At 42.6% G+C, this 13,101-nt stretch overlaps 1 protein-coding gene across 5 annotated transcripts in view; it reads right to left on the bottom strand.

The window, feature by feature from the left end:
* The window catches only part of AP3D1 (adaptor related protein complex 3 subunit delta 1), a 76,837-nt gene that overhangs the window by 12,332 nt on the left and 51,404 nt on the right, over positions 1 to 13,101 (bottom strand). For 3 of the 5 annotated variants that reach the window (XM_043502528.1, XM_043502527.1, XM_043502530.1), the window contains 10 exons: positions 12,499 to 12,647; positions 12,176 to 12,406; positions 10,419 to 10,650; positions 8,179 to 8,324; positions 7,785 to 7,926; positions 6,407 to 6,478; positions 4,568 to 4,643; positions 3,439 to 3,638; positions 2,672 to 2,745; positions 1,273 to 1,296 (listed from right to left, as the gene is read on the bottom strand). In XM_043502528.1, the coding sequence (XP_043358463.1) occupies positions 1,273 to 1,296; positions 2,672 to 2,745; positions 3,439 to 3,638; positions 4,568 to 4,643; positions 6,407 to 6,478; positions 7,785 to 7,926; positions 8,179 to 8,324; positions 10,419 to 10,650; positions 12,176 to 12,406; positions 12,499 to 12,647 (1,346 nt within the window). The remainder of the gene's footprint in view (positions 1 to 1,272; positions 1,297 to 2,671; positions 2,746 to 3,438; positions 3,639 to 4,567; positions 4,644 to 6,406; positions 6,479 to 7,784; positions 7,927 to 8,178; positions 8,325 to 10,418; positions 10,651 to 12,175; positions 12,407 to 12,498; positions 12,648 to 13,101) is intronic. The other 2 variants (XM_043502529.1, XM_038383841.2) reach the window with 1 other exon arrangement.

Raw genomic sequence — 13,101 nt, forward strand, 5'->3', positions numbered from 1 at the left:
AAAAAGATTGCACAGAATTCTCCTAAGATCACATACCAAAAGAAATCCCAACTGACCCACACTTCAGAATCCCAAAAAAGGCTCATTTATGCAACCACACAGACCGTGCCTCCAGGAATCAGAAGTTAGATTAAAATATTTTGCTGGCTACTGTGAGCTGTCAGCCCTGGGCACTTAAATACCCTTAAAAGACAACGACGCACTTGCAGATTAAATAATGCTTACTGAAGAATTGAAAACACACACACACACACACACACACACAGAGCATTCATTATGTTGCAAACCTATGAAATTATCCTTGAGGTACCAGTGAAGATGTGAAATAGGAAGAAACATTTGCAATAGAAATGTGACAAGCCAAGCAATGAACTGCATCTTCTGAAGCAATAGCCTGGCTCAAACAAATCCCCAAGACAAGAACTCAATGTTTCTTGTATCTGAACCACTGTACAGGATCGCTATGATTGCAAATGGAGTTCTCTTAGCATTACTTAGAAGCAATTTCACTTTGGAAGGTTGTGCTGTGAATCACAAGCCCCAGCATTAAAATTAAAATGAGTTTGTACTCTAAACTGGAACACCCATATCGCAACAGAACTGAGCTGAATAGTTTGGTTTTATATTCTGTGCCCAGAAACAAATATAATATCAGCTTCCCTGTCATACTAAGGTGAGACAGTTGAGAGAGAAAGTCCACGGACTCAGACGACCAGGGCCTGCTGATAGCGGGGAGGCAGGGTGAGGGCAGCCGGCTTCTGCAGTGGTACTGAGTGTGCTAAGTACAAGCCAAGCTGCATATCTGGGCAGGAACCTGACCCCCACATACATCGCCTCTACATGGACTGTTAAAAACACAAATCTGAATGTGTTCCATGTTGATTCACATTTGCTGAGCAGCAAGCACAAGGTCAGGAAGATTCTGGATGAAGGACTGGACTTGATCTAACTTTACTTCAAACTGAGACACTGTAAAGCAACAGGATCATGTTTGATCAAGCAGTCAACAGATTTCAGTCTTAAAACAATTTCATGTGTAGTTGTACGGTGACAGAGATCATGGCTCAAAGAAAGCCAGTAAGGATTCATAGATAGATTCACAGATATTAAGGTTAGAAGGGATCATTATGATCTAGTCTGACCTCCTGGGGGAGTCTCATTCATAATTTGCAGGCAATGGTTCTAATACATCCATGATCCTGGAGAGGTTCACACTGCTCACTGATATCAACCAACCTTTCAAAGACCATCTACTTTGTGAGATACTCTTACCTGGTAGGCTTCCCTGAAACCAGACTGTGTGTGTGTGAGTAGCACAGACATAGCAGTGCAAGCACAGGGAGAAAGAAAGAGAGGACAGAGATATGAGAAAACGTGACAGAAGAGCACAATGACTGTGTGTAAATGGGAAGAGCATGAATAGAAATGGTGTGACGGCCCAATGACACCTCCTGGAACACTCCATTTAGAAACAGCTCAGCTCAGTGTTTTCCATACTCGTCTGTTTAGCCTTTGCATGCAACCAGGATCTTTCCTGTTAGGAATTCATTTCCTACTTATTCCTCTTGGAGTCAAACAGAAAGACGACCACTTCATGAAGAAACAGATTAATTTCTTAAGAAGTCTGTTCTCCCCCATTTTTTTTACTGTCCCAAAGGGAAACGTAGAGCAGGCTGCAAACAGAACAGCCGTCAACGTTCTGCAGGAGGCATCAGTGGGTCCTAAACCAGCAACTACAATGAATCCAATATCGTGATTCTCCAGAACAGCAAAAAAACCACCACAGGCAACATTTTATAATTGGTCTCTGATGGTAGCTATTAAATGCCCTTTGGGGGTTTAAGATTTCCAGCAGGGAACATGAGGATCCCAGCATTCTACTGCTCCCTACTCAATGGGCTGGGATAGATTGGCTGGTGGAAGGAGTTGCCAGCCCCATCAGCTGACATGCTCTCCAATAAAGCATTTTGAAGAACTACTGGGAAGACACACAAAGGAAGAGCAACTGCTTAGTACATGTGTAGTTATAAGTGTGACTCTCCCCATTTCCCATTCCTCCCAGCATCCAAACAGGAATCCAGCCATGCTCTTAACTACTACTAATGGCAGAGCTGATTCACTACATTCCTTGCACCTGGTCTCTGAAATCCCAGAAGAGACAAGTTATTTGTTTGCGTGGTGGTTTTCCGATGTGCACAGATTAATCATAGAATCATAGAATCATAGAATATCAGGGTTGGAAGGGACCCCAGAAGGTCATCTAGTCCAACCCCCTGCTCAAAGCAGGACCAAGTCCCAGTTAAATCATCCCAGCCAGGGCTTTGTCAAGCCTGACCTTAAAAACCTCTAAGGAAGGAGATTCTACCACCTCCCTAGGTAACGCATTCCAGTGTTTCACCACCCTCTTAGTGAAAAAGTTTTTCCTAATATCCAATCTAAACCTCCCCCATTGCAACTTGAGACCATTACTCCTCGTTCTGTCATCTGCTAGATTAGGTCGGGATGGGTGAAGACTGACTGACTGGCCTTCGCATTTAGTGCAAGCAGAACCTAGACCCTATGGTAGGAGCTTTAATCACCGTAACCTTTGTAGTCCTGCACTGACCTCCAAGACCCTCATGTAACCTGGCCAACAGGCAAGAAAACCCACATACCACAGTTTTGTACTTACTTATCCAGATCGATATCTAGTGCCTTATATGGATCGTTGGGATCTTTGTCATCCTCATCACTGGGCAACGCATTCTAATTGGGTGAGGAGGGAAAGAAAAACTGACTGTCCACTGAAGACACAAGCAGAGCACAATTCCAAAAGTAGAACAGTCTCATCCCAAATTCAATCTCACTGGATTGATTCAAGTGATACAGGCCTCTTTACACAGTTAGACATGAGGAGCCACAAATTGTATAATTTAATCCAGCATTCAGGCATTTATCAGATGAATTTAAAGTAGAACAACTATTTTTCATGAACCCCAGTGTTTCAGTTGCTGATCAATTTGGTTTTGATTGGAACACAGATTACAGGCACAAGCAGGTACAATTAACTATATTAGCAGAAAGACTGCTGACTGGGATGAGAGTTAAACTCAGAGTGAAGCAGTGAGGCACAATAAATGAAACAGCTACGTGGGTAGCATTATTTCTACAGCAGACGTGTATTGTGGGTTTAATATCAGTCATTCGTTTTTCTGCTGGGTCAACTGCAGCCTTTAGCTCTGTGCACCAATAGATTTCCTATCCCTTTAACAGGCAGGTAAAGGTTTCACTGGGGAAGCAGCATATGTTGATATTCAACCATCTTTGCAAAGAGAAGTCAGGACCCACACGTCACAATGACCCAGTGAGTCTGACATTAGGGAAATGGGGAACCTTAACATATGCCTTGGTGGGACGCAAACAAGTCCCACAGCTCAGACTACTGACTAGGCAACTGACCTCTGGCATCTCCTCCGTGATTATGTCCACGTGCTGGGCTGGGGCAATGTCCTCATCGCTCTCTGTGTGCAGGGAGTTATGGCGGCGATGTTTGCCTTTCTTCTCTTTTTTCTGTTTTTTCTTTTTCTTGTCTTTTTCTAGCTTCTGTTTATGCCTCCTCTCCTCCTCCAGTTTCACATACTGGTCAGACATAGGCATTCCTGAACACATGGACACAGGTTGCTCTCAGGTGAGAGTTGCTTACAGGTTGACCGTGGCATTAGAAAGTTAGGAGGTAACATTTATTTTGCTCCTTGATTTGGAATCCCGAAGGATCAAAGCCGCACACTACTCTTTCACCTCCCAGCTGTCCACAGTCCCTTCAATAAAAGCCTCCTCCAACCAACTTCACACCCCTTCACAAGCCAGCGGACAAAATTCTGCTCCCATTCTCATCCACAACTGTTGCTGACTTTATTGTGAGTTAGAAAGACCACTGAAGGAACAAACTGGCCTTGAGTCTACTTTCAATCTGAATATTTGACAGCATTTTTCATATCCTTGGGAAACCCTTCGCTGAATCCTAGGTGAACATTAAGGCTGTAAAACTGGTATGAGAGAAGTCACTTTGCAAGGCTGCTATGTATTTAGAAATTCTCTACCATATGCTGCACTTCCGCCATAGTTTTTCAGTTCTATATCCGCCTGCCATTCAGAAGCGGCCTACAGCTCAAATTCACTTTATCTCCAATCCATCAGCTCTGATCACAGCCTTTTGTCTCAGATATTAAATTGCAGAGCGTGGACATTCTGAAGATGAATGTTTCCTGACAGAATATTGGTTTGTTCTCATATTATGCAGTCAGCCTGTGCATTACACCTAATGGTAGGGTTATTTTATTATTTGTCTGAACTTAACACTTTAAGGAAGATTTGCCTTACATTGCACAGGACAGTGGAAACTATGGTTCTAAGTTTAATAGCTGTAGCTTCCAGCACACTCAGAAGTGACAGGCAATATGGGAACTTGACATGCAAGACTAAAGCTGTTCCCTATCCTCTAAAATTGAGAGGAAGTTACTATTCTTTTGTTGTTGAATTATTAAATTCTTCATCTCCAATTTGAAATTGGTTTGGTCAATGTGCTCACCTGGAACTTTTAAGGGAACAGAAAGGTCTATCTGGACCACCGGTATATGCTCCACACCTGGGGTGTCTTGATATTGCTGGGAAAATGGAAGATTCGATACATTAGCATTGACTCTACAATAGGAGAGTATACTGTGTTTTGTCCCTCATTTCAAAGCTTGATTAGGTACATCAGCATATGCTGATGTTCAACCAAACAAGAAATCAATTCTGATGTATTACATTTTGAGTATCTTCATCAGAAACATTTGAACATGTCTCCATTATATAGAAATAGTAAATATAAATAACAGTTTAACCTGTGCAGTGAACATTTCGAAGGGCAGATTAAACAAGACCTCCTGAAAAACTATTTGGCTCGTTGGTGCTAATCAAGTAGCAAAAGGTGCATATGAAATGTGATTGTTTTAACATTACTTGTTACATCCAAGAAAAGCACTGAACTGACTGAGAAAAACCACGTGAGGAAGTTTCTATTGCTTACCACCTCAAAGGTAAATGCTGAGGTCCAGGACATGGGAAATGGGGCAATGGAGAAAGCCCCAGCTCGGGAGAAGTGGGGGAAAAGAAAGAAGAGACTAAAAGAAGGGAAAGGCAGCAAATCAATTTAATTAATGCTCCTTTGATGCTTTTGGTCCAGAGAACAGACAATGTATGTACATTCAAGCCAGCCAGTCTGATGAATTAACTGCTGAGTTCACTGCTGCTGACAATACCAGGTGCACTCATCTGCCTCCCTCTACCTCTACTGCTCACCAAGCTCAGTTTCTGGCAATCTGCATAGCTGCCATGTTGCCAAGTGTATTCACTGGATCATTCCATTGCTTTCAACAGAATGTCCAACTGCCTACACAGGAATTTTTGGGGGAGCGGGAGGGAGGAAAGGAGTTCAGATTAAATCAATTATCCTGATCTACAAAGGAAAACGTATCCAAATTACCAAGCTAGTGGATTCACCTGACTTGTTTTATTTTGTGTTCTTTGCAGCTATTTATTCCACTTTTACTGGCTGCTCTTCCGAGCTGGATTCTAAATTCTAGGCTTTACTTAAGAAGTTATTAAAGATGATTCTCAACTTCTGTCTAAAAGGAACAGCAGCAATTACTACTACAGCAGATCCCAAACTGCAGCCTACTGGAGATCCATGGAGCTCTGGCTGGTCACACTGCGCTGACTGCTTCTGCCAGCTGATTCTAGTGGTTTTCAGGCTCTTCAACACAAAGCAGGCCTATAAATAGCTGGAGACAAGGAGGAGTCAGTCCCAGCTGCCTCTAGACTAAAGGCCAGTGCTATATTAAAGCAACCGATTGGAGATGCCCTCAGGAACCAAAGCTACTAGCAGGAGAGTACAGTGATTCAGAAGAGAAGGAGACACAGCATTTGAGCATTATGCCCACAAAGCAGTGGGAGTAAAGGATGAAGTGGGCAGGGCAGCATGCACACAGCAGGGGAGAAGGGAACCAAACCACAGTAAAGCATGAGAGAAGAGGCAGGAGAGAGAACCAAGTAAACACAAGAAGGGAACAAGAAAGGGGACCAGCCAAGGTGGGAGGGGCAGATCTGGAGACCAAAAGGAGATGGTAATTTAAAAATTGTGCATTAAAGATCACCAGACATTAAATATCATCCTTATGATACTCTGCCATGGAAGCAATTGCTGCAGTTGCCACAACGATGTTAAGAGATCACAAACGGGGGAGAGGAAGTGGTTGGAGTACTCCCAAAGAGGGGGAAGAGATCCACAAGACAGTCTATTAAGATGCGACTATGAAAGTCTGAGGGTCTTTGTACTGTTACATACACAGACAGAGAAAGAATTTTTTTAACAAGCTAGACTTACCTTCTGTGGGGAAGGAGAGCTTTTAATATAAAATGGATTGTTTGCTTGTTCCTGTTTCCGGACTTCTCGGCGCTAAAAAAAGTATTTGTAGTTATAAATTTGAAGATTTTTCTCTGCTTTATTTCCAGACATTACAAAGTGTGTTCTTGCTGCATATTGGTAGCACTGCAAACAACTCTCAAGAGGCTCTGTGAAAATAACTGGGGTCTAAAGGTATCTCGTTCTCAAGTTTTGTAGGTGCAATAGATACTAGAAAACAGCTGATAGGGAGCACTAACCTACAAATATCCCTGCCCTCTATTCTTTGGCTTCTATGCTAGGAGAGATGTAAACTTCCTGAAGGCAACAAGGTTTTGATGTCAGTTAGGTTGCTTCTATCCCTGTTTTTCAGTTGTGGTGGGAAGAGGGAATTATTCCAGCCTAAAAAGTAATTCTTGATCAAAATGGAAACATGCCAGAAGCAGGGAGTTATAGGCATGACAGTTCTCAGCTGCACTGCAAACAAGAATTGTTAGAGTTGGCAAATTCTGGACAGGTTTCAGAGGCTTCAACTCCTATTTAATCCCTGCATCTTCCTGTGGTACAAATAGCACATGTTGCAGGGATGGGTGGTGTACCAAAAGTGCGTACACACTCTCCTGCACAGTTTTTGTGAAAAACATAGGTAACAAAGACCAACACAGAACTGCCAATATTGATCATGTCCGCCTTTAACAGACTTTGCACAATGCTACAGGTCTCAAAGTCAACTGCAAATTGAGGAGGGTTGCACATCTACAGTAAATAAAACCTACACTCTTATTTCAATCAAGTGACTCAACTGGATATAATGACCAGGCATTTCCTTCTTTGATTTTTTTTTTTTAATTATTATTTTTTTAAAGTCTGTCCATCTTCTTGGCAGAGGTCAGTACAATATATACCTGCAGAGCTTACTGGTTAGATTTTTCAGAAGACCTCAGCACTCACAACTGGGGCCAAGTTTGGAAGAGATCTCGGCTCCCATTTAGACACAAAAGCAAGCAGCTAGACTTTCAGAAGAGCTCTGCGCATTGGTTGCTGAGTCCTTTGGAAAATCTGTTGCAAAAAATCTTTGCTCTCAGCTTGAAAGAGAAAAGCAGCATGGACCAAGACAACATTATTATTAGAAGTATGGATTTGCATACAGGCTCTGGAGCAGTTTGCAATGGTTAAGCAGTTGAATGCAATGACTTCTATCCTTACTCGCTTTATAAGATGTTCCCAAGTGGGGAGAAAGGCATAGCTCCCATCTGAGTTATACAGCTATGGCAACATTTCCAACTTCTCTAATGATGTTGGCTATACCACTTTATCACGCTTTTTAAAATACATAACCTGTATTTTTATGTTCACTTACCCTGGCCAATTCTTCCTCATCAATCTCTGGTTGTCTATGTCTAGAATGCCTTTGCTCCTCATCATGGAAAATTGTTTTGGGTTTTTCATCTTCAGACTCACTATCTGATGGAGGCTCATTGATCCAGGCATCAAGGTCCAAACTGGCAACAATTGCAACAATTATAGACTCAGACTGGAAAGTTAAAATATATTTACTTACAACATATAGCTTTGTCCACATGTAGTTTTGTAGTACACATGTAGCCATGTGTAGTTTTTCTAGTCATTCAGAGTAAGCTTTATTATTGGAATTATTTAACAGTGTGCTAAGCATTTTGCAGACATGTAGGAAAGCATATTCCCATTTTCTAAGAGCTTACAATTAAAAGACTGGAGGGAGAAAAAAATCTTACCCTTCCGGAACTGGGACTTTTTTCTGTGCTTTAGGAGCTACTGGGTTCAGTTCGCCTGCAAAAAGGGCTATCACTTCCTCAGCCACAGGCACCTCTTTTATTTGTAACTTTTGAATGTATTTAATCAGATGCAAAATGCAAGAAGCCTGGAAAACCAAATACAAAAAATGGTTTAAGAATTAGTCTCAATGCACTGACAGTCACTGAACCAGAAAAAAGAGTAGACAGCTGCAGTAAGATTTAGCGTTTTATAATTGTACAGACATCCTTGAAGCTACAGAGACTGGCAGAGGAGGATTACAGGAGGCACTGTGGGCTGCTGGATTAGAGCAGGGGTTTGGGAGTCCGGACTCCTTACCCAGCTCTCCCACAGACTCACTATGTGACCTTGGGCATACAACCCAAACAGTGCCTCCGCCTCCCCATCTGTAACAGAGACAATGCTTATCCACCCTTATAAAACACTCAGATGCTAGGATGAAATGCACTGTGGGCAGGATTTTCAGAAGCTCCTAAGGGAGCTCCCAGTCCTATACATAAAGTATTGTTGATGCATGAAGAATACATTTAACACCACATACAAACTGGAATCAGCTCTTGCTGTGCAGGTCACTGACTACTGAGCCTCAAAGGAATTTTTTCTCTACACTGCCTATTCTTCCTTATTACGATTTCATGGCTTAGTTGGCAAAACTGACTGCACTGGTTAAAAAAAAAATCCTCTGTCTTTTATAAGTACATTGAATTATGCACATAATTTTCACTTACTGTTTTTAATCTATACTCTATGCCTTCTGCTCCTTCCATACACGGTAGGTAATGGACTTTCACTCCCTTCACCTTGCACCCCAATGTCAATTTTTGATTCAGTTGGGGCTGTGTAATAATCCTCACTCAGGGTCTGGTTGGGGAGTGTGCTGTAGTCACCATGGTGGCAACCCCTGACTGCCCACAGGATTGCGGGGAGGGGAGCCCAGGCCCTCCCACTCCACTGGGCCCTAACCCAGGGGGCCTTGGCAACCAAGGCTGTCCTCCCTGGGCCTCTTCCTCCTCTCACCCCCCCGTCCTCCAAGCTTATTCTAAGGCTTTCCCTGGTGGGGAAATCCAAACCAAAATAAGAAGGGGGGGGGAGGTTACCAATGTCCAAGATCCACAGGATACTTCCCCCTCTGGTTGTCTCCGGGGTGGGTCCTCCCTTTCCTCAGGGAGGGCCCCTTTGGTCCACTGTCAGAGCTTTTAAGCTTCCCTCCTCTCTGCACTGCTGGAGCCATGGGCTGCAGGTCTGCTACCCAAATGAGCTAATTCCCTGCCTTTTAATTCCTTCAGCAGATGGAGCATTTGCTGCATGTGTGTATCACGGAAGAGCCGGCTGAGCACAAAATAATCCCTTAACCCCTTTGTTGCCCAGTGTGGGGTTTGTACACTCCATCAGAGGCTGCAAGAGTTTTTAAAACACTGGTTGACAAACCACTTCAGGCATCAAAATTGGTAGCAGTTCTTTCTGGAACAAGCACTAATGCAATGTTTGCATCAGTCACCTCTTATTTTGAATGGCCTCCTATGAAGAGTTGCACTCCAAAGGTGCTCAGATAGGGTGATAAGTGTGGCATGGTATGAAATCACAGACTGATGCTGCTCAATATGCAAACATGAACACAGCATTTATAGATTTAGATCTTTGCATGATTGGTTTGGGATGTAACTGCATATTATTTACATGTCTTTTATTGGACCAACTTCGGTTGGAAGGTACAAGCTTTTGAGCTACACAGAGCTCTTCCTCAGGTCTCAAAAGCTTGTACCTTCCACTGATAGAAGTTGGTCCAATAGAAGATATTAGTTCACCTACCTTGTGTCTCTCATATCCTGGGACCAACACTGCTACAACAACACTGCAAACTACTGTTTATATAGATTGAGTTCCATCTAACGGTTAAAGCACAGGATTGAGAGTCAGATTTGGACTCTGCCACAGTCTTGGTGTGCAAGCGATCTTGGGCAAGTCATTCAACCTTCCCATGTCTCAGTATCCACGTCTATAAAACAAGGATTGTTTACGCACCTGCATCACTAAGGTGTGCAAGGTACAGAATGCTAGCAGAGATCTTGTATGACAGGTATTTATATAAAATACATGTATGATCCATGCAAGATGATGTTAATTCACTGTCACAAATTAAACCAATAGTAGAGGTTTAAAGATAATTTTGACAAAACCAAAGATAATTTTGCTGCCTTACCCTCTCTTGTACTTCTAGATCCGCATTCTGTACAAACTGAGGCAAACGGTCGATCATCAGCTGGGTAATTTCCTGGGCTCCTTCCTTTTCCCCAGCTTGCTCTTTCTGTTGTAGGATGGATGCATAAAGCTTTACCATGTTCTGGACATAAACTGCCTGGATGTGGCCTGGTAGAGTGGTAACTTTAGGCCTCAACATTGCTTCTAAGGTCTGGTTTGATTCCTCAAGGTGTCTGAAAGACATTGAATGGATGCAAATGAAGGCAGAAAGAGAGCGGAGTCCATTTAAAAAGCTTCACATTTCACCGAGTTTCATGTAAATCTACAAAAACCACTTAGACATTAAAAGATTTTCAGCAAAACTCTGTGTTGGCCTAACTCTACTCCCAGTCAGACAGCAGCATTTTTGTTTCAGACTCTCATGACTAAGGCTATGATTTAGTCATGGGTATTTTTACAATGGAGGAGATGGTATGATGGGATAACATGATTTTGGCAATTAACTGATCTTTAAATATTCATGGTAAATAGGCCCTATGGCCTGTGATGGGACGTTAAGATGGGGTGGGTCTGAGTTACTACAGAGAATTCTTTCCGGGGTATCTGGCTGGTGAATCTTGCCCATATGCTCAGGGTTCAGCTGATCGCCATATTTGGGGTCGGGAAGGAATTTTCCTCCAGGACAGATTGGAAGAGGCCCTGGAGGTTTTTCGCCTTCCTCTGTAGCATGGGGCACGGGTTACTTGCTGGAGGATTCTCTGCTCCTTGAAGTCTTTAAATCATGATTTGAGGACTTCAATAGCTCAGACATAGGTGAGAGGTTTATTGCAGGAATGGGTGGGTGAGATTCTGTGGTCTCCGTTGTGCAGGAGATCGGACTAGATGATCATAATGGTCCCTTCTGACCTTAATATCTAAGGATCTACATTTTCGTTTCCATTTCAGTGATCTCTATTAAAAGCGTGCTCAATTTCCATTTTTTTTTTAAATAAATAAAGAGTTTGCTCTGCAGACTCAGCCTAGGATCCAGCAGTAAAGCTATGTTTTTTCTATCTTGTACATCGCCAGTAACAAAGGTTTGGTTATACCTTTGCACACCTATTAAACAGAATGGAACTTAGTGATATTATTAACGCATAAGCAAAAACAGAATCCAGCTCTTACATTGCCAGTTTTTGTGGGTCAAGTTACATTTTCCTATTTAAAAAAAAAAAAAAAAAAAAAAAAAAAAAAGGAGTCTCTTCCCACTGCTGTGAGGAAGACTTGCACAAAAAAGAAGCTGGCTGATGTGTAGGGGAAATTCTGCATTTGACAGAATTTTCTGTATAAAGTTATCAAACTGAACAGGAAAGTGTTCTCTATTACCTCTTATGCCTCTGAGATTTGAGTTGACAGTATCCATTTAAATCAGACCAAGATTTCTTGAGTTAACACCACCTTTCCCAGGGAATGTGCATGCTGCCTCTGCTACATCGCTTATACCCACATCCATCCCTTACTTTCTCGGCTTACAGGGATATGGATGCGGACTAGCCCAACAGCTTTTCAAATGTAGTAACCATCTTGGGTAGGAGCAGCTGCATTAGTCTGGGAAAAGCAGTGCTCACTCTGAAATACTGCTTTGTTAGCTCTATGATGCATGTTCTGAGCTTCCATCACCCAAGATGCCTTCACTTTCGAGTGTCAGGAGCCTCAATCAGCAAACATTCTGCTTTTCACCTTTCAAACGCAATTTAAAAACTTTTCCTTTGCACTTACTCTGAGAACTCCCCACATATCCAGGCAGCAGCATAAAGCACCTCACAGATGCCGTTCCTCTGGGTGTTGCTGGCTATCAGATGGGCATTGTCCAGGAGCATGGCCATCTGGGAAACAGCAAACTTACGAATGGCTTTAACCCTGATAGCTACATCCAGCATCTGAGCTGCTATAAGGTGACCATGCCGAGTACCTTCCAACCGGGTCAGTTCCACCAGGATGCTTATGTACCTACAGAAGGTGAAAGTGATACAATCTTAACAGCAGGCAAGCAGACGGTGCCATCACTACTTATTTCAAAGTCTAGATGCAAAAGTACGGACCATTCAAAGTTTGTGATGTACTGGTAGTTGGATTGGCTACATATGTCTATGATTTTGGTCAGCAACTCATCTCTATATGTTGTTCCTTCTGCTTTGTCCACATGAATCATCAGTTTCTTCACTATCTCCATCAAGTTCTTTTTGGACACCTGTTTAGAGTGAAATGAGACATGAGCCACAGACAGGTAATGCAGACTTGCCGCCAGGTCTTTCCCATTTCATAAAAGCTGAGGAAAGTAGTAGATATTTAGTAGATACTTATTAGCTGTACCTGTATCTGTCTTTTGGGTGAGACAGGTATTACGAACACAGAGATACTAACACCACCTCTGGGTCTGGACTGCTGGACAATTTAGCTGCAGCCAGAGACTGAATTTGTTTGTTGGGGCACGTCTCGATAGCATTTGTGCCTGTCTAATGGCCGGACACCTGCCATTGGACACTTGATCTAGCAGAGGTTTATCTGCATAAGCCCAGGACTGAACTTGGTAAGACCCTGACCACTAGATCAGAATAATTTTCAATCCATAACTGCAAGGATACTACGGTGATATGTTCTGGATATCATAAATCACATTTTAAATCTGAGGCTAACACCATACA

The sequence above is a fragment of the Dermochelys coriacea genome, chromosome 25 (genome assembly GCF_009764565.3).
Source record: "Dermochelys coriacea isolate rDerCor1 chromosome 25, rDerCor1.pri.v4, whole genome shotgun sequence".
NCBI classification, from domain to species: Eukaryota; Metazoa; Chordata; order Testudines; family Dermochelyidae; genus Dermochelys; species Dermochelys coriacea.